Raw genomic sequence first — 27,669 nt, 5'->3', positions numbered from 1 at the left:
CCAGCTATGATGATATAAACATTCTTGTTTACCTTTTAAAACCTATTAATCAGTGTATTTCAAGTTGATTTAAGTAAGCATCATTCATTTCTACATTCTATATTTTATATACTGAGTATTCCTACCCACACTGCTCTCTCCTGTTCACACCCTTCCTGTGAAAGTATTTTCAAAGTGTCATCAGCAGTCAGAAGCAAGGGAGTATGTTCCTTTTAATGTAGCATTTTGAAAATTAAAGGCAGATACATTTGGTTGGCATGAATGCACACTGTGCTGTATTTTGCTATAAATCAGCAGAAATTGGAACTGTAACACCCTAAGAGAGAAAATTACTCTTGTGTTCTCTAATTATCTTGATATCAACACAATTCAAAAGAAGTCATTCTACTATGTCAAAAAGCATTTCCCTTCAGAAGTATGTTTCTCCCTTTGTTAATAGGACAAGTTAAATCCCTAACATTACTTTTTACAAGCCTGAAAGCGATGTTCTTTCAATTCAAGACACCTGTTCTCTTCCCTCCCTCTCACAACGCAGCAATACATTTATTGTATTTTCAGCTCAGAATCTAGGCTTGATGATGACATTAGTGAAGCTCTGGAAGCAGTTAGCCATATTACTATTTGAGCAAATTCTTCTACTGTTCCATAAATACCTGTCCTCAGAACTACACTGTCAGCTGTTAGTAAAAAAACAACCCTATTAACTGAAAGTATGTGCAGATAAAGAGAGAACTCAACAGGTTGGAAATCATTGAACTTCATAGCTTATCCTCTAAGAACAAAACAGCTGTAAAAAGCTTCTGAGAATAAGATCCAAGTGAGACAATATAACAGTGTAGCTTCCTTCACTTCTTCATGTCTAAAAGAATGAGGCAATGCTATATTATGTAAGGATATTTCAGGAAATTACCTTATTAGTGTCTCTAAAACAATTTAAGACACTTGGATGAATGGCACTTTAGAAATACCAGAAGTGCTATTAAAAACTGTTAATACTATAGATCAATCCATGTTCTTAAATACTGTCAGCACTGATGTTACATAAAGTGCTTTGACATCTCATTTAGTAAACACTCAATATCTCTCTGCCCCACCAAGACCTTCACCTGAAATATGTACCTTGAGAAATATCCTCTACTGCTCTCCGAATACCTCTATCAAATGCTCTTGCATCAGCAGGACTCTGAAATGTGAGGCCAAACTTTTTGTCATCAATCTTCCAGTGGTAAAAAGTAGGAGTAACTTTGTTGTAAACGAGGTCTTTCTTTAGTGTGCATTCCAAGACCACCTTCCAAAGAGAACAGAAGGAAAAGATATCAGTAACCAATATATCTGAGAACAAAAGGTAGTCATACATCATAAGAGCAGATAGAAATCTCTCTTTAAATTTCTTCCTGTTAGAAGGATGTAATTTAAACTTAATTTCCTTCATGGCCAAATTATTCACTATCAGTTGCTGATAAGGTGGTAGGGATTAAAACCACTATTCGTATACTAAGTCAATCTTTCCATTTGAAAATCTCACCAATAAAAGTATATCATACCTGCAACAAGCACTTCTGTCGGTACAAACTTGGTAGATATTCAGCAAATTAAACAGGCCACATCTCCTAAAAAACATTACTGTGCTGATACAAAATTTTACTGTATCACTGGGAATTTTATTTATATACTTATTCTATAAAATTTTTGAGCACTAGACTAACTTCATGCTGTTTTCAGGCCACATCAGATTTCTCCTACTAGAAAGGCTACTAGACAAGTGAAAATAAAACAAGACAATTGTTTTAAAAACTGTAACTAATAAAATCTAAATCTTCATGAATGTATTACTGCCTGCACCTAGACAATAATACATTTATGGCTCATGTTCAACTATAACAAAAATAGTAACTACGAATAATGAACAGATTTATTTGGCTACAAAATCTTTAAAGGTATACATGCACATTCAGTTATGAAGCAAAGTCAGTCTTCACACAGAATCATAGAATGGTTTGGGTTGGAAGGTACCTCAAATATCACTTAGTTCCAACTTCTCTGGACAACCTGTTCCAGTGCCTTACCACCCTCACAGTAAAGAATTTTTTCCTAATATCTAATCTAAATCTACCCTCTTTCCATTAGAAGCCATTCCCTCTTGTTGATGCTCTTGTAAATAGTCTCTCTTCATCTTCCTTGTAGTCTTCCTTTGTGTATCAAAAGGCCTCAACATTTCCCCACTTTAAGTAGTCTTGTTTTAAAAATATATTTGCATATTTACTTTACTGGCAAAAATTATTTTAAGCAACACTGTTACACTCTGAGTGTTTCCTGATTTTAAAAAAATCAAATGTGAACAATAAAGTATGGAGAGAGATGCGCTGATCTGCTCTTGTAGCGCTAGGTATAATAAAGCTTGCAAAAAGACAACCTATCTCTGTATTACTATTTGATGCTGAAAACCTACACTGACAGATGAATGAGAAATTTTAGTATTCTATTATTTCAACATTAATGTACTTTCAGAACGTTAATGTTTAGTTTTGTCACATATGCAGCTTTTTGAGAAAAAATACAAAATTCCTCACAGGACGCGGTAAAATTAATTTAATTATAAATATAACTGAGAAAAAAACCCTCACATTTTAAAAAAATATGTCTGTACTTAGGTCTGTACTTACATATTCCTCATGTTCCTCCTCTCCTTTCATATCTAATTATTACATAGACAAATAGGGTTTTTTTTTGCTCTTTATTATTTATTCTCCCTAGACCACACCAGTAATCATTGACTGCTGACTTTTACCTCTCTCTAGAAGGATGATGGTCTTTCTGAACGTATAAACTCTTTCAGCATTAAAATAATTTTTGTTACTCCACTTGGAATTCCCTAAATGGTCAACAATATGTAGGTAAAACTGCCTATAAGAAAACATAAAAAGGAATCTAACTATTTGCTGTCGGTGTGTAGGAAAAGGTGCTGCAGAAAGAAAAATGTCATGCTGCAGTTCTAAGGTGTGTTAAATGATCGTTCTTTGTTCCTTTGGATGATCTTAAACTTGCTTCTTCCTTAAAGGAGGAGTTAAAAATGAAGATTGCTCATATCAGTGCCTTTTCTAGGTCTGTGAGCTCTTTTGTGGGATGTCTAATACATTAACACCAACTGCTTTCATGCTATATTTTGTGTGCACTTTCATCCAAAACAACAAAAAGTACTGCAAGCCTGATTTTACAGCACCTCAATGAACATCTGGTCCCAAAGGAATTAATCTAGATTACTTTTTCCTGAAAATTCATACCTGGTGACAATTTTACCACTAGAGATAAATAACTGGATTAAAATTTTACTGAGTAGAAGTTATGATTTCCAAAGATACCCAAACCAAACCAGAAACCCCCCAAACTGACTCCCTCCAACCCAAAAAGCAACACTGGTACCACACACCCCCCATCTCCAGCCCCCACAACATTTTATATGACAAGATATCATTAACAAAACAAGCAAACATCCTATCCAACATTAACTGTTTTCAACTTAAGGAAATAACAAATTTGATGGGATAACGTGGGGAACAGAGCCTGGAAAAAACCAGACCTTTGCAGAGAACAGAGCAACTCATTAGAGGAGTGAGCTGTAACTCCAAAAACTGCCATTTCAACTGCCATGACAGCTAACAGCCAATCAGATGCTGCAGTCACAGTTTTTACCTTATAATGTATGTTTGTCTGTTGTTCTGTTGGTGTTGGGTTATAAAAAGGGGCTACGACCCCAATAAACTTGTCTCAGCTTCACCCCCGAGTCCATGCCTCAATACACCACAAAATGGCGCCCAATGTGAGGCATGAAAGAAAGTAGCTGTTTCTCTGGTGGTGTAGCTCAGCTGCACACAAGAAAAAAAGCACTGAAAGGAAGCAACGAAAAAGAGCTCTTAACTATCTTACGCTGGACGATAAGGTAAGCAGCTGAGAACGAAATGGGAACCCCTTTAATTAAACAGCAAGAAGCTGTATTGCAAGCCCTTGCTGAAATCCTTAAAAAATATGGGAAAACAGTAAAGGAAGAAAGTTGAGAACATCTCTTGTTGTGGACATCGAAAGCCAATCCCATGTTAAATAACAAACTTTATTAACAACATGGACGGTAGCTTTTAAGACTCTGCAAGCTCATGCCAGCTCCAGAGAGGAGCTGCAGAAGCAGAAGGAGCAGTGGAAGCCTGGAAAGGAGTATTAGGCAAGCATGGCATTGGAAACTGCAACGATAATGCCTTCTGCCAGAATTCTGTGCAGAGCAGCAGCTCACCATCACCAACACGATCTTTCAGCAGAAAAATAGTCTGAAGACAACCTGGATGCATCCTAGATCCAAGCATTGGCACCTCATCGATTATGTCTTGGTGCGACAGAGATGTTTGCGATGTTCATCATACCTGCATGATGCCTAGTGCAGAATGCCAAACAGACCGTCGACTTGTGCGCTGTAAACTTAACTTCAACCTTAAGTTCAAACCAAAAAGGGGTGGTATTCCAAGAAGGAGACTCCAAGTTAACGGTCTTCAATCAGCTACAAGGAGAGACAGCTTTCAGGCAAACCTTCAAATTAGGCTCGAAGATCATTCCATAGATTCCTCTCCTGAAACACTTTGGCAATATATTCAAATAGCATCCTGCAGTCCTCTGAAGAATCCTTAGGGTTCTCCTTCAAGAAGAACAAGGACTGGTTTGATGAAAACAATCAAGAGATCCAGGAATAGTTGAGGAAGAAGAGAACTGCTCACCAAGGACACCTTGCACTGCCATCCTGCCATGTAAGAAAAGCAGTCTTTTGTCTTGCATGCAGCAAGCTCCAACAGAAACTTTGTGACATCCAGAACAAGTGGTAGATCAATCTAGCTGAAAAAACTCAATTATGCGCAGATACAGGTGATCACAGAGGATTCTAAGAGGCCTTGAAAACAGCATATGGGCCTACATACCAGGTCCAAAGCCCCCCACTCAGCGCATATGGTCAGGTGCTTCGCACACATAAAATCTCCATTCTGAATCGTAGGTCTGAACACTTTCAGACTCTTTTCAGTACTAGCCATGTAATGCAAGACTCAGTAATTCAGTGCATTACACAGCAACCAGTGAAGAATGAATTGGACATTGTCCCTACTATGGGAGAAACTCTTAAGGCCATACAGCAGGTGAAAACTGGCAAGGCAGCTGGAGTTGATCGAATTCCACCTTAAGTCTGGAAACATGGGGGCCATGCAGCCCATACTAAATTTCACGAGTTTGTGGTGTGCTGTTGGGAACTAGGCGAACTACCATCAGACCTACGTTGCAGTCACCATCACCTTGTATAAGAAGAAAGGTATTAAATCAGACTGTTCAAATTACCGTGGTATTACTCTGCTCTCCATTGCTGGCAAAATCCTGGCAAGAATACTCTTGAACAGACTAATACCTGCTATGGCAGAAGAACTTCTACCTGAAAGCCAATATGGTTTCAGAGCCAACAGGAGTACCACAGACATGGTATTTGTTCTCAGACAACTGCAAGAGAAGTGTAGGGAACAGAACACAGGTCTCTATGTAACCTTTGTTGATCTCACCAAGGCTTTCAAAACTGTGAGCAGAAAAGGTCTATGGCAGATTTTGGAATGTTTAGGATGTCCCCCCAAGTTCCTTAAAATGATCATCTTACTTCGTGAGGATCAGCGCGGCCAAGTCACTTATGGCAACGCATTAATTACCAGATTGCTTCACTTCTACATATCTCTAACAGGCACACCATGACCAGCAAAACAAAGAAAACCCAACAACACCCCCCCCAGCCCAACTCCGCTTCCAAAAAAAAAAAAAGGAGGGGGGAGGGAAAAGAAGCAAGCAGCTAACCACAGCGAAGCACAGGTAACCTTGCAGTTTTTAACAACTACTTCAAGTCTTTCTTTAAATAAGTGATGTTGTCTTATAATGTAAACCAATTCGAGAGTATTTGTAACAGTTTTTCAAAAACAATTATGAGTTTTCCTTAGCAATGCCTAATTGCTTTGAGAACAGGGAATGTATGTATTATCTCCAACCTATAGAAATGTTATAATGATAAACATTAAGATCCACTTCTTCCTTGTTGTTTAATAACAAATTCACATTTTTGTTCTTTATTATTAATTTAGAAATCTCCACACACAGAAGGCACTCAAAAGGCGAATATTCCTCGAGGGGGATATTTGGGGCTGAACCCCCACACAGGTTCCCAAAGTTATTACAGCTGGAATAGATAACTTTGTTCCCCAAGATGAAAGACTCTTGGGTCAACCACTCACTCATATACCCCATAGCCTTAAGCTATATAAGGGGTATACGCGGTGGAACGGTCTCCTGACACACCCAAGGACTAGCCTAGTTGATCAGGATGCGTCAGTAACCAGGGCTGAGGCTGCCCTAACTGGCTCAGGTTGAGCACCCACACATGCTCGGGTCAGAAGCCTCCCTAACAGGCTCGGGTAGAGTCACCCAAACAGACTCAAGTAAAATATAATTTGGAGATTTCTCTTTTTATAATAGGAACATAAATTTTAAAGTTACCTGATTTCCCAAGTTCAATAAAAATCGTCTTACTCACTTTCTCATTTTTATATCAACTTTTACCCCAGGTTCAACTAAAAAATCTTCATTGTTAAATCCCATGAAAATTACAAATGGTGTCTTTATTATAAATAAGAAAGGGTGAGATGCTGGGGTTTGGAAGTTGTTAACTCACTTGTCTACCATTGGTTTCTGTGTTGCCATAGTTATTATATTGTCTCCTTGCACTGGCTAGCCAAATGGCCAATCCCATCCTGGCCCAGCAGCCCTTATAAGCTGCGGGAAATTTGAATAAAGTCTCTTCTTCGCTGCTGGATTCCCTGCGTGCTACGTGGTCTCTGTCTCCTGGCTTAAGTACCTCCGCCGCCTGTCCCTGCCACGAGGGATGGGCGGCGGGGGGGGTGATTCCAGCCCTGAAAACCTTCACAGAGCGGCCGGCAGTGACCCCCCAGAAACCCCTCAAACTGCAACACTTAAAATGATCATCTTACTTCATGAGGATCAGCACGGCCAAGTCAGTTATGGCAACGCACTTTCTGAGCCCTTTCTAATAACCAATGGTGTGAAACAAGGCTGTGTTCTTGCCCCAACCCTATTCACAATCTTTTTCAGCATGATGCTCCAAAGGGCCATGGCAGACCTCGATGAAGAAGACGGTATTTACATTCAATATTGTACCGATGGAAACCTATTCAACCTGACGACTGAAGGCCCAGACTAAGAGCTTAAATCATCTTCTCTGGGAGCTGCTTTATGCTGATGATGCCGCCCTTGTCGCCCACACAGAAGTAGCTCTGCAGCGTTTAACATCCCGCTTTGCTGAGGCTGCTGAGCTTTTTGGGCTGGAAGTCAGCTTAAAGAAGACATAAGTTTTCTATCAACCTGCACCTCAGGAAATCTTCTGTCATCCCCATATCACCATTGGCCAATCAGAGCTCAAATCAGTCCAGCAGTTTAATTACCTAGGTAGCCTCATCTCCTTGGATGGTAAGATTGATGGGGAGATAGACAACAGGTTAGCAAAGGGATATAGAGCTTTTGGAAAACTCCATAAAAGAGTCTGGTGAAATAAACACTTGAAGAAAAGTACAAAGATCAGTGTTTACAGAGCCATTCTGCTGTCCACTCTTTTATATGGATCCGAATCATGGGTCATCTACCGCCACCACCTGCATCTCCTAGAACGCTTCCATCAACGCTGCCTCCATACAATCCTAAACATCCACTGGTCAGATTATGTGACTAATACATCTGTTCTAGAACAAGCAGCAGCCACAAGTATTGAGGCCATGTTGTTGAGAACACAGCTGTGTTGGGCAGGACACGTCTCAAGTAAGAAGGACTACCGCCTCCCTAAGATCCTGCTTTATGGTGAACTTGCCACCGGCTGCCACAAGAGAGGAGCCCCAAAGAGAAGATACAAGGACTCCCTGAAACAACATCTCAACCTTGGCCATATTGATCAGCATAACTGGTCTACTCTGGCCTCCAATCGGGAGGTCTGGAGACACACCATCTATAACGCTGCTGCTTCTTTTGAGAAAACACACAGGATCACTCTCGAGGAGAAAAGACAACACACAAAGAATCGTGTCTTGCTGATACCATCCAAGGAGTCTTTCTGCTGTGCCTTTTGTAACCGGACTTGTCTATCTCGCATTGGCCTCTTTAGTCACCAGCACACTTGTAGTAAATGTGGGTAGAGTCCTTCCCAAATCTTCGTTCGCGGAGCCTAGCCATGATGATGACTACATGTATTGAAATGTTTACAATGTTTACGATGTTTACAATTGAACAAGTTTTCTTAAAAAATAATAAAAAAGGGGGATTTGTGGGAAACAGGGTCTGAAAAAAACCCAGATCGTGGCAGAGAACAGAGTAACTCATTACAGGAGTGAGCTGTAAGTCCAAAACCTGCCGTTTCAACTGCCATGACAGCTAGCAGCCAATCAGATGCTGCAGTCACAGTTTTTACCTTATAAGGTATGTTTGTCTGTTGGTGTTGGGTTATAAAAGGGGCTACGACCCCAACAAACTTGTCTCAGCTTCACCCCCCTGAGTCTGTGCCTCAATACACCACAGGATGACAGTGATTTTTCACATCTAAAGCTGCATGAAGTTAACACAATAGATACAAGTGAAAGGGTACGGAAAAGGGAAAAATCTGTTGCACCAAAATTGTAATTGACATAAAAATTGACATGTTATCAGATAGAAGAATCCATATAAGCAAGACTTCATACCTGCCTCAGCTGAGAGAAAACTCAAAAACTGTAGGTCAAACATCAAGATGATCTAAGGTTTGTATTACAGTTCATCAAAATCAATCTTTTCTCAAACTTTAAAGCCAATTTAAAAAGTAATTTAAAAAGTAAACAATTAAGTTTTTAAACAGCAGATTTTTAGACAAGAATGGTATTTATATTTAGTTTTAGCTTTGTATCTCTCCCTTTACACAACTACCTGTTCTTCAAAGGAAAGATTTTAAACTTTGTCATTCCTGACTCATGATCCAAAAGATACTAGTACTTTCTTTTTTTTCTTCTCTCCTTCAGTAAAAACTTGCATGGCAAAGGACTGGAGCAGAAAACAGAAGTCTACCAGACTTTTCATTCAAGAATGTAAAATTCACCAAAGCCTAAAAACCTGTAAGTTTGAGCCCAACATATGTTTAACACTAGTGCTATTAAGATAGAAGAGAGCCACTGTAAACACAGTAAGTGAGAGCAGGAGACCTGACAAGGTTGGGATGGAGTGCAATTGTTCCAAGCAGACTGGCTGGAACCAGATCTAGGAAGGTGAGTACAATAAAGTAGGAAATGTGTAATTATGTAAATAAAGGCTTCACGAAATACCCTTACATTCCAACACGGATCTAAACAACCTGATCAAATTAGCAGGGAACATTCTTTCTCATTAATTAAATGCAATGGTGCCACCACTTTGATTTTCTTCCCAGATAAATAAGATGCTTTTTGGGAATGCCACAAGATGTTTTAAATAGCTCTGTACTGCACAAAAAGTTTGGACGTTCTACATGTAGTCTGAAGCTCATTCACAAAAGGGCTCATAGCAACCTAACTCTCAGGTATATAAAGAAACAATGAGAACCCTCTCCAACAAGGAACTTCAATATTTTGAAGTTCAGTCCAGAAGTATTTCATTTATACAGCTGACTTACAGACGGAGAACTACACTCCTAATTAAATGCCTGCATAGCCTATAAAATATATGGAAATATCTGGCACATTGGAATGGAACTGCAGTGTAGTGTCAGAAGCAGCACCTGGAGAAGCAGGAACTAAAGCTAGTTCATTCCTTTTCAGCACAAGCATTCAAAAGGTATCTGGAAAATACGTCCATCAAACACCTCACCTGTGGATTTCGAGTTGCTTTGGAATGAATTCCACCTTTCTATTGACACATAGGTTAAACAGTTACACTGGCATTATGATTCCCATGTATCTTAGGTAAAAGCCTGAATTCCATTTGCTCTGTAACCTCAGGTATTTCAAAACCTATGCTTCCCTGTGTCCCAGAAAAGTGCTCCAAGTTCTACACTCTAGGTTTTCCAGTTCCCAAAAGAAAAGACTTACTGGCTAGAGGAAATCAAAATATAATCTAGTTTGGAAGATATTTTAACAATATACAATGTGACTTGGGGGGAACTTCATTTGTAAAGATGACTTTCTTTTATAATCCACATAAGTATTTTCAGAAACAGCTGTATGTACCTTGCAAAGAAGTGAGTGAACTGAAAACCATGGTCCAGGTGACTAAGCTGTAATGACTTCTAGTTATTACAATAGATTAAACATTCCTGAATGTTTAAGTGTTCTAAGTCTGAATAACTGATGTGTTCAAAATGGTTTACGAAGTTGTTTAAAAAAAAAATATTGTTACTTTCTCTTCACAAATACAATGGCAGAGCAACCAACTAAACAGTGATATGATAACTTCAAAGATTATTCAGGCATACAGGTTTACCAAGGGCATTCTAAAATGAGATTAGAGTGATAATGGAGTACAGAAACAGCAGATTCAGTATAACAGTTCTTCAAAATCTCAAGGTGATCACAGTATTTGGTCTCTAATCCATAGCAAATACAATAACAACTTCCATTTTTATTTTATTTTTAAATAAAAAATAAAATGTATCATTATTATGAAATATAATAGCCAACTGTCAATTCTATTTGGACTAAAAACTCAATTGTTTGGCTTTACTAAGGAAAAGGTTAAAAAATGTGCTTTTACAGTGACTCCACAGGAATATCCTAAGAACAAATGTAAAACCATTAACTATACTGCAAGCATAAGGATCAGAACAATTCTAGAATCAGTGACTAGATCCCTGTCCAACAGAGTTTGTCTTTCAGTCCCTGCTACCTACCGCCCTTCTGAATAAGCCTCACGACCTAAAGATGACCTTGCATATCTTGGTGTAGGATCTTGTTTCTTTTATGTTGAGAGAGGTCTTGTTGCATAACATACAACTTTGTTGTTAATTCATTACACATTAGCTGTTGCTTATAAGCACATTATCTGATGTCTGTGGAAATATGTGTACACATAGTGTCCTTTTACTCAGTTATCAAAGAATCTCTCGCTCTCCCAGTATTCTTCCCCACACACTAAATCCGTATTTGTTAGTTCTCTGAGCTTTTTATTCACTATACACTGGAGAGATGTTTTTCCTAGCTTCATTTCTTCTATCTTCTATCCTGTGTTTTTGAGGGGCTGATTTCCAACAGCAACTTCCTGAAACTGCAGCAAGATCACAATCTGCCCTGACAGACTAGCAGAGGTCACATTTGGGGGCAAGCAGGGGGAGGACAGATGGACACAGGATGGAACACACAAAAAACCCCCAAATCAAAACAAACTGTTCAAGACAATAAAGTTTTGGAAAATGTATTCACGCTAACATGAACTTGATTTTGGACAGGAAGAGGAGCAGAAACATTTAAAACCTTCTACCAGAAGTGGAAACAAAACAAGGCTTGCTCAGGGGAAACAGCAGAGTGCAAACAGATCAGGACACTGATGGCATGACATTTTCATATGCATGCAGGCGAAACATTAAACCAGCCTTCAGTTCTGAGCATTTTATTACCCTCAAATTCTTAAGGCAAGCTGTGAATGTTCCAAGTATTAAGAATTAAAAGAAAATTATCAAGTATCTCTAAATGCAATTAAGCTTCTCAAAAAACAGCCTCAATAAGGCTAAAAAAAAAGTTCTAAGGGGAACTACTGCAAAGTGAGGAAGGAACTGCAGGTGCACATAGCTGTGCGGGAACACAGGGTACTCTGCTAATAGCACTACGCCTCGCTGAAACAACTGAGTCAGCAGAATTTCTATTTATATGCTCTCTTCCTACAATAGTCACAGCCAAGGCAGGAAACTCAGCAGCCCTGCTTCAAGGGAGAAACTGGTATGCTTGAGAAAGGATCAGCAATATGGTGTAAGGTAATTCTACCTTTTAAGCTAATACAGGAGTCAAAATCCATTGGTAGAAAACAATTAGTTCTTGATGAAAGTCATTAAGATGGAGCTTTTGTGCCTTCTCTATGTCTCTTTGTTTCCACAATAAGACACAGCCTCATTCAGAAACCTATTTGGTACACAAGTATCCAAGCAATTCTTAGTAAGCCCATTTTGTCTTCCATAGGTCTGCATGTGGAAATGGCTCAGATTCTACACCAGTTTTCCTTTTGTGAGGCTGATATTCATGATGCTACTTAAGACACATTTATTGGTGGGATTTTATTTTAGGTAGCTGAGGAATGAATACTGTCTGTGTGTTCACCAAAACAGAGCAATTCTTGGACCTGTTTGCTTAAGCTCTCTTACAATACAAAGTTGTTCTCATGTCAAATGGCTACTTTCTGTCATAGTCAAATTCCACAACCAGCCAAACCATTACTGAGGAATTCCTTCTGATTTCATGTTCTTAAGAAATGATCTCATTTCCGACACTCATATTATGTAGTATCACTGGTATATAAACAAGATAACAAGACTTAACACTCCACTGGGAAAAAAAAAATACCAAAATGTTTCCCCAAATGAGTGGAAATCTGCAATGAAAAAAATACGTAAAGTTTCTAAAAGATCAATGTGCTTAAGCATGGCGTTACACCTAAAACAAACAATTGGTCTTTAGGTATATAATCACTGACACAAAAAAGCTCATCAACAGCATGAGTCTGAGACTATAAATTTACTTTCTAGTCTACAGGTAACAATAAGCAAGCATCTATACTTATGTCCCATGTAGTTTTAATATCACAGAATACGCTGAGTTGTAAGGGACCATGTCCAGCCCTTAGCCCTGCACAGGACCATCCCCAGGAGTCACACCATGTGCCTGAGAGTATCATCCAAAAGCTTTTTGAACTCTGTCAGGCTTGGTGCTGTGACCACTTCCCGGGGGAGCCTGTTCCAGTGCCCAACCACCCTCTTGGATGAAGAACCTTTTTCTAATATCCACCCTAAACCTCCACCGACAACTGTGATCATTAAATGGATGCAAATTGTTACCGTTTTATCCCTGAGTCGTTCTCCATGGATAAGAAAATCAGCACAGCTATTCTCTTCCTGGGGAATGACTTTGAAGACTGTGACACAGCTTAGTCCACCCCCTCCAAGTGGTAACCATCCACCACTTGAGTCATCCCGGGTCATCACCACAGCTCGCACTCGTGCATAACTATTACTGAAAGAGAGGCAAAAGAAGAAATTAGTTTTCCAAAAACAGAAACCAGCGAAGTCTAGTTAAAAACAAAACAAAACAACAAACCCATAACCAAGGTCACAATAATTAACACTGTCTTTCCACAACTGTCATCCTAGAAGAAACCCATAGACCACACTCTAAAAAATGTTCCTCTGTACTTTTATGACTTCATTAGGACTTTTTGGAGCTTACATGTAATTTCTTGTAAAGAAACTTAACCAGAGAATATAGTTCCCAAGTCAAAACTGATATCCTTCTAAAAACTTCAGTCAGTAATCTAGCTAGAGGGTCAGGAAGAGAGTAAGAATCAACTCCCGATTTATTTTAGACTAATCATGAAGCCAGTCAGTCACCATGAAATTGCATAGAAAAGAGAACAAGAAAGCAGAAAGAGGTCAGGCCTTCTGTCACTGAAATCTAAACACGAACAGGCTTCTAGCCAGAAAACCCTGCTTCCCTTCATCCATCCCTCCTCCCCACACACATAACCTGTCCTTTGCAAGGGTAGGTCGGGACATGCCCATTGTGGGGTTCAACAACAGAACCAGTTACAGACACTTAAAATCACTATTTGCAGTATCTACTAGCTGGTTCTCTCCTGTAGTGAAAGCATTTCACAACTGAACAGCTTTTTCCCATCATTTAACATTTTTATAAAATACACAAATGATTATCAGGTCATTACTTAGGAGCCAAATCGCTTTTTCAGAAAGGAAAAAGAGGTTTTGGTGATCTCTCTCTCTCTCTCCTTTTATTTCTTCCTTTTAAATTAAATAACAAGTTTTAATTTTGATTATGAATTTGCCAGTATATCAGCTGGAAAACCCCATGGTTTACCAAGGATGTTATAAGATCCTATATTCGAAGTATGGTTTACTGCGTGAATGTAACAGTTGATGAATGAATATTCAAACACCTTAAATATGATTCATGTTATCTTTTGCAACATATTCTGGATTGAGGGTTTAAGTACTTATGCCAGCTGGCATTAGTGATGTCGAATTTAAGGGCTGAAAAGGAAATATTAGAAGAGGACAAAGTTATTCCTTCTGTACAAAATTACTTGTGATAAAACCATTCACCAAGCTACTGTACTTTTAAAAGATCACTGCTTTATTTTTTCCCCCAACTATACTAAAATAACCAAGGTAGGCTTTTTTGTGTAATTAATATATTACATTCTCACACACACATATGATTCACACATATGATTCATTTGTGTGTGTGTGTGTATATATATATGTATATAAAAAGGAATTCTGCTGCAAGCATCTAAGCTTAAATACATAATGGTTTTCAAAACTGAAAATAAAACAAGATTATAAATCTTTAGCTTACAGGCAGCTGAATTTATTAATAGATTTTGTTTGCCCCCTCCAAGCAAATCCCAGCCCCCTCCTCTCTCTAAAAATCACAGTTAAAATGACAGTTCAGTCAGTGTTTCTCACCATTTCTGTACCAACTTACTTCAGTAACTACTGAAACACAGCAGACAAATATCATGAAGAAAAATCCAATCCTTCTTTGTATGCATCTATCGCAATTCTAATATCAGCAAACAAAAATGGCTACATCTTGATGCTTAATCCTGTTACTGAAAGTTGAATCATTCATTCATTGGTCTCTATCACCCTATTCACTCCAATACAGGTTCAAACTGTAGTTGTACACTTCAGACACAGGTAGTCTTTCGTCTCATTTCTCTCAGAAGAGCCTCTTCTGACAGAAACTGAGGACACGGGGACTTTTCTCTGAAAAAGTAAGAAACAGGATGCACCAACTGGTTAAGCCTACACACTGTTTTTGCTATTGTCCATTTAAGTGAAACACAAATTTAGCTCTGAAGTTATTAATTCTATAAATTTGGTTGTAAATCTGAATATTAGAGCTTTCTTTTGTATATCAACAGACTGCAGCAAGAGTTAAACATTATTTAGGGATATCACAGAACTTCCCTTAGGTTACATAAGAAAACTTAAACTATAACATATTAATTTTTCCTAAAATGAAACTTTACACTCCACATTAATTTTCTTTCCAAGAATTGCTAAGAAGATGTAAAGATGGAGGTTTCTTTATCATACCCTGTCAGTGTTGGGGTTTTCCCCCCCTCCCTATACTGAGATGTCTAGTCTAATTAACAATCTTGTGTTTTGCTTCCCATATATTCCAAGTGGTTTTAAACATTTATGCTTTCAAATATTTTGGAAATGGCTACCAAATCCACTGCATTAGTGCAAGAGCCAAAATAAAATTCCCCAACAGGTAATATTTAATGAATAACCTCTTAAATTGAAATAGTTTTTCCATACAACCTCCCTGTAAATTAAATAGATAAATTCATTACTTTACTTGCAACAATGCCAAAGACTACAAAGAGATTTTTTAGTTTTTTAGTTTCTGTTGGTGGCTGTTTTTTAACATTATTTTTTATATTTGAATGGAACTTACAATTGGTAACAAATGCTATTTTTAGTGACAATACAACTGGTTTGCAATTAGTCAAAATGCAGTGGCAGGACTTATAAATGATTTCCATTTCCAAAATCCTCTGTAAACAAAACAGCATCTGCCCGTCTCACTACTGGTGTCACCAAAAGCACTCAGATGTCTTTTATCTGTAAGTACTATAACCCCACCTACTCCTGGGAACTTCACAACAAATTGCTAAACTGCTGGTCTAGCTTAGCTGTGGGAAAAAGGGCAGACAAGGCTCCAGTGTTTTGCTAACACAGTCTAACGTTTTTACTTCCTCCTGCATGTTTAGTAGCTCTATCAGGAATACCTGAACAAAAGAAAAACCAAAAAAACAGGGCAATCAGTTGAGCATTGCTCTTATGAAGCCTTTTACCGGAGCTACCACGAACATGGGAAATGGAGCATGAAGAGCAGCATGCAACTGCAGGCCCAAACCTAGTGTACTGCAGCCAGCTTTTCCTGAGACTCCCTGATTTTGCTTGTGGTCACTTGCTCTTGAGGCAGAGCAAGGTTTACAGGAAATGGTATTCTGGCCATAGGAGGATGCTGCTTCCCAAAAGTCAGTGCTGAGCACCAGTGAAAAGTGGGGACAAGAATATCGTCCAAGATCAGTTCCTAACAACGAAGGAAACAGATCTTCTCTCTCATGTCCGAATGCCTCAGGTAAGGACGTAAGAGTACAGTATTCTGTGGTTACAGGAAGTTATAAATCGAGATAAAGGAGAAAAAGAAAAAAAAAAAAGTTATCTACAGTGTTTTTCCCCCTAGTAGTTAAGACTTACTGAACAGTACAGCATACGTTTGAATGCTAAACCTATTAAAACTTAAATAAGGCAATTGGAAGATAGCATACACATAGATAATATGTGTATAATATTGTATATATACTGTATATTGTATATATCTTATAAATGAAAATCCAGTTCTTGCCTGCCATCAAGTTGCAAATTTTTTTTTTTAGTACTATAAAGCTCCTATTGTTACCATCAAGAAACCTGGATGTGCAAGTGGAATTCTAAACTGAACCATAGGAGAAAATGACCCTCTTAGATTTGATAAAAATATGGTTTCTTTCAAAGCTGGAAAGCAGATTTGCAGAAAAGGACCTCAACTTTCATATGGATACCAAGCTGAACATAAGCCAAAAACATGCCCTGGGGACAAAGGAGGCCAACAATATCCCAGCTGCATTAGAAGTGCTGCCAGCAGGTCTCAGGAGGTGATCCCGCCCCTCTTCTCAGCACTAGTGAGGCCAGATCTGGAGAGCTGTGTCCAGTGTTGGGCTCCCAAATAATGAAAAACATGGAGCTCCCGGAGTGGGTCCAGCAGAGTGCAACAAAAATGATTAAGGGACTGAAGCATCTGTCATATGAGGGAAAGCTGAGGGAGCTGGGGCTGCTCAGCCTCAAGAAAAAAAGACTCGTGGGTATCTTATCAGTGTATACAAATACCTGAAGGGAGGGTGCAAAGAGGATGGAGACAGGCTCTTTTCAGAGGTGCCCAGTCAGAGGACCAGAGGCAACGGGCACAAACTGAAACACAGGAGGTTCCATTTGAACATCAGCAACCACTTTTTCACTGCGAGGATGCCTGAGCACTGGCCAGGTTGTCCAGAGAAGTTGTGGTGTCTCCATACTTGGAGAGTTTCAAAAGATATCTGGACAGAGTCCTGGGTAATCTGCTTTAGGAGGCCCTTCCTTGAGCAGCAGGTGTGGACAAGATGAACTCCAGAGGTGCCTTCCAAGATCAATTATTATTTTGTTTTTTAAATTTAATATCATATTTCAAAGCACAGCAATTTCAATAAAATACAATTTCATAAATATAACCAATATGGGTTAATTTATGAGAATTCATGATACTTCGAAGCAAGAGTTGTCACTGCGCACAACTGCTATTTAAACACTTCTGACAAGGGGGAAAAAAAAAAGGTGTTCTGAAAAATCGTGACACACTCTGCTATGAGATTACACTATCTTTGCTGGCATGCAAGTAACAGCTCCAGGCTGATCTGCAAATGTGAAACGGTCATGGATCAAGGTTCTTTACCTTTGACTGGCACTTTACACACGTACTTTAACCCTTCCAACTTCTGGTGCAATATCCTTCTGTGTTTGTAGCCTTACCCAAAGAGCATACATGAATCACACTTGGCTTTTTATGGTTCTTATTATCCAAAAAGCTTAGCAGAAGATTTATGATTCTCAGCTAGAGAAGTGCTCAGGAGTACATAATACCAAACCATTTAGCTAAAGTCTGTTTTACTTGCAGATAGCCTTTTTTGAGTATTGACTCAATTTAGAAAAACAAAATAATGTCACCAGTATCACATGAGTGTATCAGTGCACCGCTGATGTTATAAACCCCTTGTTACTAAAGGTTTAGAGAATGAGTGCCACCAGCACAAAACATTAATGACTTGGCTAAAGCAAAAGAGATGCAAATATAACACAAGTACTAAAGAAGACATATTTTACATCAAGAAAACATATGACAGCACATATTTTTTAACAAAGAGGAAATTGCTGTAATAGCAGCTACGTGAGGCTCTGCCTAACGTGACTATTACCTTTCTCCTCTCAAAATTATACCAGCAAATCAGAGTATACACCAAACTCTTACACTGGTAGAACTCAAAACTTGGCAGATTTTCTCCTTTAAAAAAAGAGGCAAAAGGTACTCTTCAGAGTAAACAGCAACCATACATGGCCACTATGCCTAGGAAGTTTATTTCTGTGAGGAGTTTAGCAAGCAAAGACAAGTATTTCCAGGGAGAATTACATACAAGTGCTGTTACATTTAGGATATTGATACCTACACTGATTTACTGAAGAGCTTTGGATTTTGCCAAAAAACCGGAATGAAGCATTACTGCTCAAACAAAAAAAAACAACCCCAAACCGAAAATAACAACAGCAACAAAAAAAATCTTACAGAAACCTGAACTACCAAGCAAAATGGCTTGAAACCAAAGTCATAAAAGGGAAAAGCTACATGGGAAACTGTATTACATAAGGAGGGGATAACTGGTATCCTGAAAGAGCCTGAAGTACATGATTACAATTATTATTTAGCAGAAGAGGCTTATTAAATAAGGGATTAGACAGTGTACCTACAATTCAAAAGGGAAAATGAGATACAAATGAACAAGTGTCCAGAACAGGAAACTGTCAGAACAGTATACTGCTCTCATGAAGTATTCTCTTGGACACAACATCAGAATAAAAAAAAAATAAAATTAAAAAATAGGAATGGAGCTCTAATGCTCCTATTTTAATACAGACAATTTAAGATTTGTGACCATGTAAAGTAATCAATGCTGCAAGGAAGAATGGCTACTGCTGTAAGCACTTTTGCAAAGCACAAGAGGACATGAAGAATGGAGAAGCTGTTAAGATGATCTGAAAACCATCAAAATTACATACAAAGTAGGTATTTGACATTTCTGTGAACAACATTTTAGCTCTGCTCCCCAGCATCTTTTCTTGTTTAATAATTGTAGCTAGTTTCTGTTAGTTCTGTATGTTATCGATGAGCGTGTGTTAAATGAAGTAATATTTTAGCAGACTAAAGATGACAACGCATATTTGGATTCCATCTCTTTTAGAGAAACTGCAGTTTTCCTAATAGAATGGATTCTGTAACACCATCTGGTGTTACAGAAAATGGCATCTGATATAAAATACAAAATCAAATAAAAAACCCAAACAATCTTATTTTTCTTTCTACCCTTCCCCACAGAAGTTAAAAAGAATCAAAGTAACATTTAAAGATTGGTCTACAGGTTTTGGACATGTATAGCAGAACCACATAAATAGCATACTTCCCACAGCTGCTTGCTTTACAACAGAGGACTGCTGATATGAAGGACTCCTGGATTAAATTCCATCCAATTTTAGACAGATAACTTATAAATAATTTGAGTACTCAGATCCTGGTACTCCTGTGCCCCCCAAGTTTAATGGGCTTCCTCCAGAAAACCCTGATTTTGTCTCATTTTTAAAAGCTGACAGCCATAAGTTTCTTACCAAGCTCTTGGGTACTGATGCCATATATTAATTTTGATTTGCTTACCATGGAAACACATAGACAAAGATGAAAGAGTCCAGAAATAAAACAAGAGAAAGAGGTTAAAAGGCTTAGGATTTTTTTTTCTTAGATAAGTTAACATTTCTTTCCAACCTTGCAAAAACAAAGGAATGTCTAAAGAATCCATGGAAGACGAGCTTTTCATTTTCTCCAGTTCTTCAGTAAACTTAAGACAAGCACAAGTCTGCAGCCTAAGGCAGATTCCACTGCAACTAAGACAACTTGACACTTCCAGTAAATGTCGTCAGACAACATCCATCCAGCTTAGAAAGAATTTTTTTTAAATGAAGCTTACAGATTCAGTTGTGCTTTTTATTTTCCTGGGAACAGCAGTGATTACTACAGTTTAGAATAACATAAATTATGGAAAGTTTTTCAGGTAATAGTTGTATCTGAACAGGTCAGAATTCTCTCTTCTCTCAGAGACATTCTCCTCCAGCCTTACATGCTCACAAAGTCCAAGTATCAAGTATGCAAGTACAATTAGATTCCCCTCATAGTCAAAGCCATTGGTCATCTAGTCATTGAGATTACAGATGGCAGCACTGGAGACCCCATTAACAGGAGATGAGAACACATTAATCAACAAGTCATTTTGTAATAAAGTTCTTGGCCACTAAGACAAGATGAAGGTAACTAACACATTCCTTAGCTACTCTAAAGTACAACAGGCTGTACTGAATATTTTATTTTCAAAAGGCATCTGTGTACATTCTATTTCACTGCTTGTTGTATTTAGGAATAGTACCTCACAAATTTCCAGAAAGCTATTATTTTCCTCCTAACACACCTAAGAATTTAATTAGCAAAAATAAAGGACAAACCTGTTATACTTTATCTAACACACCAGAAACATTGTCATGGATTTTTCTATTTACTATGTCTGAATTTGTCAGTTTATGCTGGATGATACACTCTTTGGGACAGGGACCATCAGTAATGAGCGTAATTCAATACAGACCCGAGTGCACGTTGGTATACAGAGCTTAGATGGTGGCTGCTACATACTCTTGATATTTTGGCAATACATTATGGAAGAAAAAATCACCAGGCCCATTGACCTTACTCACCTAAAACAACACTTGATATCAGGCAGTAAAGCACAAAATTTAAATTTATTCTTAGCACATTAAAAGAAATTTATGAAAGGTCCAGATCATTCCTGGCAGGCATTTCTCACTCAGCCTGCACAGAAAAGGAACAGAATCTGGAACCAAATAAAGCATATCCACACTTATAAAAATAATCTTCCTTTAACAGCCTTGCTGAGATGTGAGATTGCTAATGAATGTTGTATACAAACAACATTCATGTATTTTAAAACTATGTGAATTGAAACTGTAGTATCATTCATTGATATTGTTAAATCTAAAGCTTGTCTCAACAGTTACACTGACCTGGTTTTTTAAGGACTTTAACCAGCCAATATGAAAGCATTTTAAAGTAAATGCTTTCTTATATTCTAAGAAAATCCTAGTGCCAAATTCCCCCTTTTAACACAGTAAGAAAACAGTAAACATCCAAAAGGATGTTTTGAATGCACGAACAGACAAATCGTGTGTCTGCACTAACAAAACAAAAAGACTACATGTGAAACTGCAAAATGCTTAACAAATAACACCAAAATCAGAGTAACAAAGGAAGTCTGAACGAGCCTTAAGAAAAATAAGCTCGTAAACCTACAAATGTATTCTAAAGGTGTATCTTCACTGACCGAAAGGAAGCTACTATTCCCTAGTTATGCAGCGCCACACTTTGTGGTTTGAGTCAGTCTTTTCTGTAGTTTTAAGAAACCATGAATATTTGGGAGAGAGGAAATAAAATGAAACAGACAAGTGAAAAACAAATGCAAAGATTTCTATTACAATAATCCATCAAACGATTAATAAGATTATACAAAATGTTTTGATAGTAGGGTTTTAATATTTGCCATATGTCAGCGTGAATAACGTGACTTATATAGCCAATATATAATTGTATGATCTATGTTTGATAATCTCAGTAATAATTAGAGCCTAACAAGCAGTCTTAAGCATAGAAACAGGTGATTCACAAGGCCTAGAGTCAGAACATATGGATACTAATAGTGTATTAAAAAACGGTAGAGCTAAGCCTTTGTTTACTACATTCCCCACGGCAACTACTACTACAGTAATACTTTTCACAAGTTTCTGCAAAAAACTGCATGTAATTAATACACGGGTCATGCATGAACATAACACAGAGCGAAATAGCACACTAAAAGGCCTCTCAGTTCAAAATGAGGATTATTTAAGTTCTATTATTTGCTGCTATTCCAGAAGAAAAGTTTAGAAAATTGTAACCAGCTGCAAAGAAAAAGGATAAAAAGTACACATGCATTCCCCTCCCCACCAAATATGTAATAGACCAAAATAAGAACACATTCACACTTTATAAATGATAGCTAGTCATGAGAACACATACAATAACCACTGAACCTCTCACTCTACTCAGCAACTGAAAAGGGATCCACCAAATACAGCTTCCTTGTTTTTGCAACAACACAATCTTAAACAAAGGGTTACAGCAGGGAGATAATGAGATAATTTAGTGTTATAATTATGTCTCGTTGTTTCCTGTTTGGACTTTTAAAACCATTAATACCATCAGAAGAGCAACAGCCTTAAACTGATGGAGGGCAAGTTTAGGTTAGACATTAGGGAGAAGTTCTTTACTAGGAGGGTGGTGAGGCACTGGAACAGGTTGCCCAGAAAAGTGGTGAATGGTCCATCCCTGGAAGTGTTCAAGGCCAGCTTGGATGGCGATTTGAGCCCTGGTCTAGTGGAAGATGTCCCTGCCCATGGCAGGGGGCTGGAACTAGATGATCTCTGAGGTCCCTTCTAATGCAAATAATTCCATGATTCTGTGATAAATTATGGGTTTAGGGTGGAACTTCACCACAAGGAAGTTCTGAAAAGGGAGACTGGAGACAGCTAAGTTGAACTGTTCAAAATATATTAAAGTACCAAGAATCCAAGTCAAACAAGATGCAAGCTCAAAATGGTTTTTAGACAGTAGAATCCAAGACAGAGTGAAAGAAAGGTCTTTTAGCTTCAGTCAACCTATGAGACAAAAATGTCATGAAGGAACAACTCTACAGTTTTTTTTTTGGTGCAGCTCTGACATCTACGTTGTACAGCTTTACTGAACAAAAATGAATGCTATCCACTGTAAAAATGTTTTAAATGGCTATTTGCCATTTCTATTACACAAAATAGTACATAATAAAATACCTAGATTAAAGTATGAAATTGAAAAATCTTACTAAGTTGATGTGATATACATTAAACCATTCCAGAAATGTTTGTGTTCTTGTATTTAACAGCACTGGAAATGAATCCTGACTGCATAACTGAAGAAACAGAACCAGAAAAATAAATATCTCTGCTTACAGAGACAGAGGAGACCATTACCGATTCAATAAATATAAGGAGAAATTAAACTGGTAGAATGAACAAACGGGTGTAGATGGAGAAGGTAAAACTTAAGAAACTTAATTAGGCTGTTTCGTTTGTACTTTGTGTTTTATTATACACTTTTTCTCTTATTCCAGCAACAGAAGGATCTTATCTACTCATATTCCAAGCACAGGGTCTACTATTAAAACAGTGAGAACTACAAATAATTTTCCCTTTTTATAAATAGCAATGAATTTTGAGTACTCTTATCTGCAAGGATACTGTTCAAGTAATCCAAATAAGCGAGGAGAAGTCGTTAACTGTTTTATTAGCTGAAGAAAAGCAATCAGCATTTTATTATACATCCTGAAAAGCAAGGTCAAAAGACCAAGAGCATATTACAAGTAACTGCTTTAGTGGTGCTAACAGACAATCTCTAATTTATCAGCCAAATTTTTCACTATTTAGGAATTTAAGTCTCAAGTACCAGCTGTATCATAGAAGTCCATCTGACAGAATTCTGTAGACTTTGTTCAAAACCCAACATTGGGAATGCATTCATCACATATGAGCTTTACATATAGGAGGTACAGTAGTGTTTTTCAGGACTCTACTTCTTTAATCTGGTCATTCAAATATCAAAAAGTTGTGTTGGGAGAGAAGAAAAAACATTCTCTAATGTTTTTTTTTCTCTAAGAAAAAACATTACATGCAGTAATTCTGAGACAGAATTCATTTGCCTGTGATTTTAATAATACTGTGAGGAATGGATAGAAGACTTTTTTAGTTCTTAATAATCGTAATAATAGAAGTGACAATTTGAGTTAAAGAATTCTAGCACTGTCACTCTGCAATTTTAGCTCACCCTTGTTTTCTTAAGCCTTGTGTTGACTGGGAAGCGTTGTGTGACCAGTACTCAACACAACCATCTAGCTGAGGCAGTTTCATAAAAGACTAAGTTAAAAAGTGATATTGACTATTCCACATAAAAAGCCGATTAAAAGAACCAAACCAAAACCAACAACAAAAAAACCCCACAAACCCAAGCCAAAAAGCAGCTGACAGTTGTTTCTTTAGGAAGCACAAAAAAGAAGAGATTGCCTAAGAATTATGTAAGGGGAAGAAGAGGGAGCTAAAAATGCCAGAACTCAAGTAACAAAAGTGAAGTAATAGATGTTTCAAAAGTCAGTGACATGAAAAGACTGGGGGGGAAATATGGTTTGCATAAATTCTTCCCTACCAAGTAAATAACATCATGGGGGAAAAAAAAAAAAGGAAGAAAAAGATAAGGAAAAAATCCCAATAAAATAAAACAAGGGATGCAGAAGGAATAGGAAAGCGAGAAGAAGCAGCATCTCCTTTTCCCAAAAAAGCAGCAGACACATGAGAAAAAACTGGGTGCCCTTCAGCAATGAGAGTCATAATCACAATGCATATCACTGTTTAACATGCAATTCTTATGCTATGGCTTTCTATAATACACTGATTTATCTGTTACCCTGGTTCTAAATAAAAATAAAAAATAGAAATTTCTCATTTTTAACTGATTAAGTAATTTCCAGCAAATACAAGTTATTGTATTACAATCAATATCATATTATCAGTTTTAAATAACACAGGTGGAAAACTGCTAAGTATCAAGGAGTGGACAAAAAGGTTCTGAGAAGCATTTCCACAGTGAGTACGCAGAGACAGCTGAAAACACACAGCAATCAGATTTCTTTTAATCTTTCCTGTAACTACTCTCTGCAGTCTGATCTCAGGAGGTCCTTTAACACAGACTGGAGAGAGAATACAAAACTACTGACAGTTCTACACTATCTTCTACTAACAAATCCAAGGCAACTTGCATACCTGCACTACAATTATAAGCACTTCAATCTGGCACTGTTGTCAGAATCACCCTCCATCCTTCTCTTGCCCTGATAATTCATTCCTACCATGCACTTTCTCCACTGCTTCTGCAGCTTTGCAGTGATCAACACTGGGAAAGCTCATGTGAATCCAGAAGAAAGGGTAACTTCGATCCAGAACAATTATACAACCCTAATCAGTAAATTACTGATTTTGTCACAAGGCCATCCTGTAACTGCTCGAAGTGGTTCTGCAGATATGATACTTCAACACAAGTTCCAGAGCAGTGACTGAACACGTGTATGAGTGTTTGTTTCACTATCAGCAGCTGCTGCAGCCAAACTCATTCACCTAAGTCTGTATGGATCAGAAAAAGAAGGGGTCAGTCACGTTACAGGCCAGTTGGAGCCTGCCTGCTTATCTACATTATATATATATTTTGAGATTAAGACACAACTAACATTACAAACCCTCAGAATTTAAGTCACAAAGTTTGGCACAATTGACCTTTTTCTGCAGTATCGACATAACTTAGGTCTTAAATTTTCCTCTTTTTTTGGCTTCATATGTGTGGAATTACGAAGACAAACCATGTGAAAAGGTTACGAACAGTTTTCCTCCTAAGAAATGTACATTTTCTTTCTCAGAATTCTTACTGTGAGAGGTTTTGGAGCTCTTTGTATTTAGTAAAGCCCAGTTTATAGGCTAACAAAACAAACAGAATTTCCTTATGTAATTACTGAATATACAAAGGAAAAGCACTCTTGATTCCAGAAGATGCAAGGGGATTAACTCTGGTAGCACAAAAAAATAGGTATCTTGAACAATGCAAAAAGTTTATCTCACAATGTGGTGAGAGAAACTACAATTTTCAAGAAATACAACTAAAACCACATCACAAGATGCAAATCAATTATAAGCACACATAACCCACACGTAACTTTCAATTTTCCTATCATTAATCCATGTAAAAGCTAGTATTTTCAGTCCAGAGACAAAAGAAACATGCACTATCTTGCTGCTTAAAACACTGAAACAGCATATCTGGCCAAACTTTCATACACATAAACAGATAATTTTACAAAAAATTAACACTAAAGATTGTAGTCCCACTACATGAATTTAGAAGCCTGAATACAAACTGCAATAAGACTCAGGACGGGTTAAGCATACTCAGTCTAGATCTCTTCACTGAAAAAGAATTATAGCAGTTCCTATTTGGAAGTTTAATATATACCAAACAAATGTGATTTGCCTGAAGTGATTCATCACTTCATCTTCATTGATGCACAGTCACCAATATTCAAGGAAATATCACCCAGAAAAAAGCTTTAAAATAAAAAAGTAGCCTTTAAAAACAACCTAGAAAAATTCACTTGGCAACTGAACCTTTTCTGCTACAAACCATTTATTCATATTAAAGAATAACAAAAACTGCAGAAGTGACTATACTGTTAATTGACTACTTGTAAGGGAAACTCTTTAAATTTAAATTGAGACTCGTCAATTTACTGGTACAACACATTTTCCAAATTGCAGTACTACTGGCATCACGAACCACTGTTGCTTGTTACCACTTTTTTTCCCCAGTTTGTGCGCTTTCATTATTATGCCAAGCACATAAGGGAGAGGAAATACAAATCTCCCCTCTACAAAAGAGGAAGAAGAAAAAAACCACAAAATGTGAAAACTCTACAAGTTTTGCAGCTATTCATCTTTAATAAGGATCACTATTTACAGAAAGTTATTCAGTATTTGTTGAGAATGCAAGGAAATACAAAATCCATGAATTTCAAGCTTTAAACACTGGATTCCAGTATACTGGCATTCAGAAGAAAACCAGCTTCCAGATTACACTCGTGTAAGCATTTTGACACAGACAGACAATCCATCTCCAGGAGACAAATTAAAGGGCAATGCTCCATTGAACAGTTATACGATAGGAGTATAATATACTAACTATACATAGCACATAAATGGTACATAGATCTCTCATTTTGTGAGTTCCTTATTAATTGCAAGGTATTATTCACAGGAGATGTCTAAACAGCCATACGTGTGGAGTTCTATCAGTAATTCAGCATCTGTAGGTCTGCGGTAAAAATTACTCACTTTTGTGGGAAAATGGGAAGGCAACTAAACCTACACACCTAAATCCAGCCTGAATTCTCACCCCTTTCTTCTCCAGTCTTGAGGCACAGCTCTCCTACTTCCTTTGTTCAGTATGCAACTGTGAAGTGAACTGGTTGTGCAACCAAAACAGAAAATCCATCATCCCAAAAAGATTGTTCTGACAGATCAGTGCCCCAAATCACCTACAGTCATGTGCCCCTTATATCTAAGGCTAGGGTTGTGTACGTGAATGCAGACTATTGCTTTCAGTGGCAGCCTGTGCTTCATCATTAGAAATGCAGGTTTACGCAGTTTTTTTAAGACTCATCTAAACTATTCATTTTGAGGGAGGCATTTATGTATAAAATCATCTTTAAACCACATGAAAGCCATAGAAGTTGCTCTCTAGTCTATACAAATTT

General features: G+C 37.7%; 1 protein-coding gene and 1 long non-coding RNA gene across 4 annotated transcripts in view; one reads left to right on the top strand and one right to left on the bottom strand.

Moving 5' to 3' along the window:
- SPRED1 (sprouty related EVH1 domain containing 1) overlaps nt 1-27,669 on the bottom strand; it is a 61,967-nt gene that overhangs the window by 14,789 nt on the left and 19,509 nt on the right. Inside the window, exons 2-3 of the mRNA XM_017827380.1 lie at nt 13,100-13,274; nt 1,120-1,288 (exon numbers count right to left, since the gene is read on the bottom strand). Coding sequence (XP_017682869.1) covers nt 1,120-1,288; nt 13,100-13,274 — 344 coding nt within the window. The remainder of the gene's footprint in view (nt 1-1,119; nt 1,289-13,099; nt 13,275-27,669) is intronic.
- Nucleotides 8,548-23,489, top strand: LOC108503439. 3 transcript variants are annotated; one of them, XR_001876828.1, is made up of 4 exons: nt 8,548-8,855; nt 9,111-9,203; nt 16,313-16,436; nt 16,735-19,890. It is a non-coding gene; the product is annotated as an uncharacterized LOC108503439 (long non-coding RNA). The 3 variants fall into 3 exon arrangements; XR_001876830.1 differs by lacking the exons at nt 16,313-16,436; nt 16,735-19,890 and adding an exon at nt 23,209-23,489 and having other exon boundaries at nt 8,552-8,855; XR_001876829.1 differs by lacking the exons at nt 16,313-16,436; nt 16,735-19,890 and adding an exon at nt 9,882-11,282 and having other exon boundaries at nt 8,552-8,855.

Source organism: Lepidothrix coronata, unplaced genomic scaffold, assembly GCF_001604755.1.
Source record: "Lepidothrix coronata isolate B3197 unplaced genomic scaffold, Lepidothrix_coronata-1.0 Scaffold138, whole genome shotgun sequence".
NCBI lineage: Eukaryota > Metazoa > Chordata > Aves > Passeriformes > Pipridae > Lepidothrix > Lepidothrix coronata.
The sequence above is the reverse complement of the archived record's forward strand: the minus strand, read 5'-3'. Positions and strand labels throughout refer to the sequence as shown.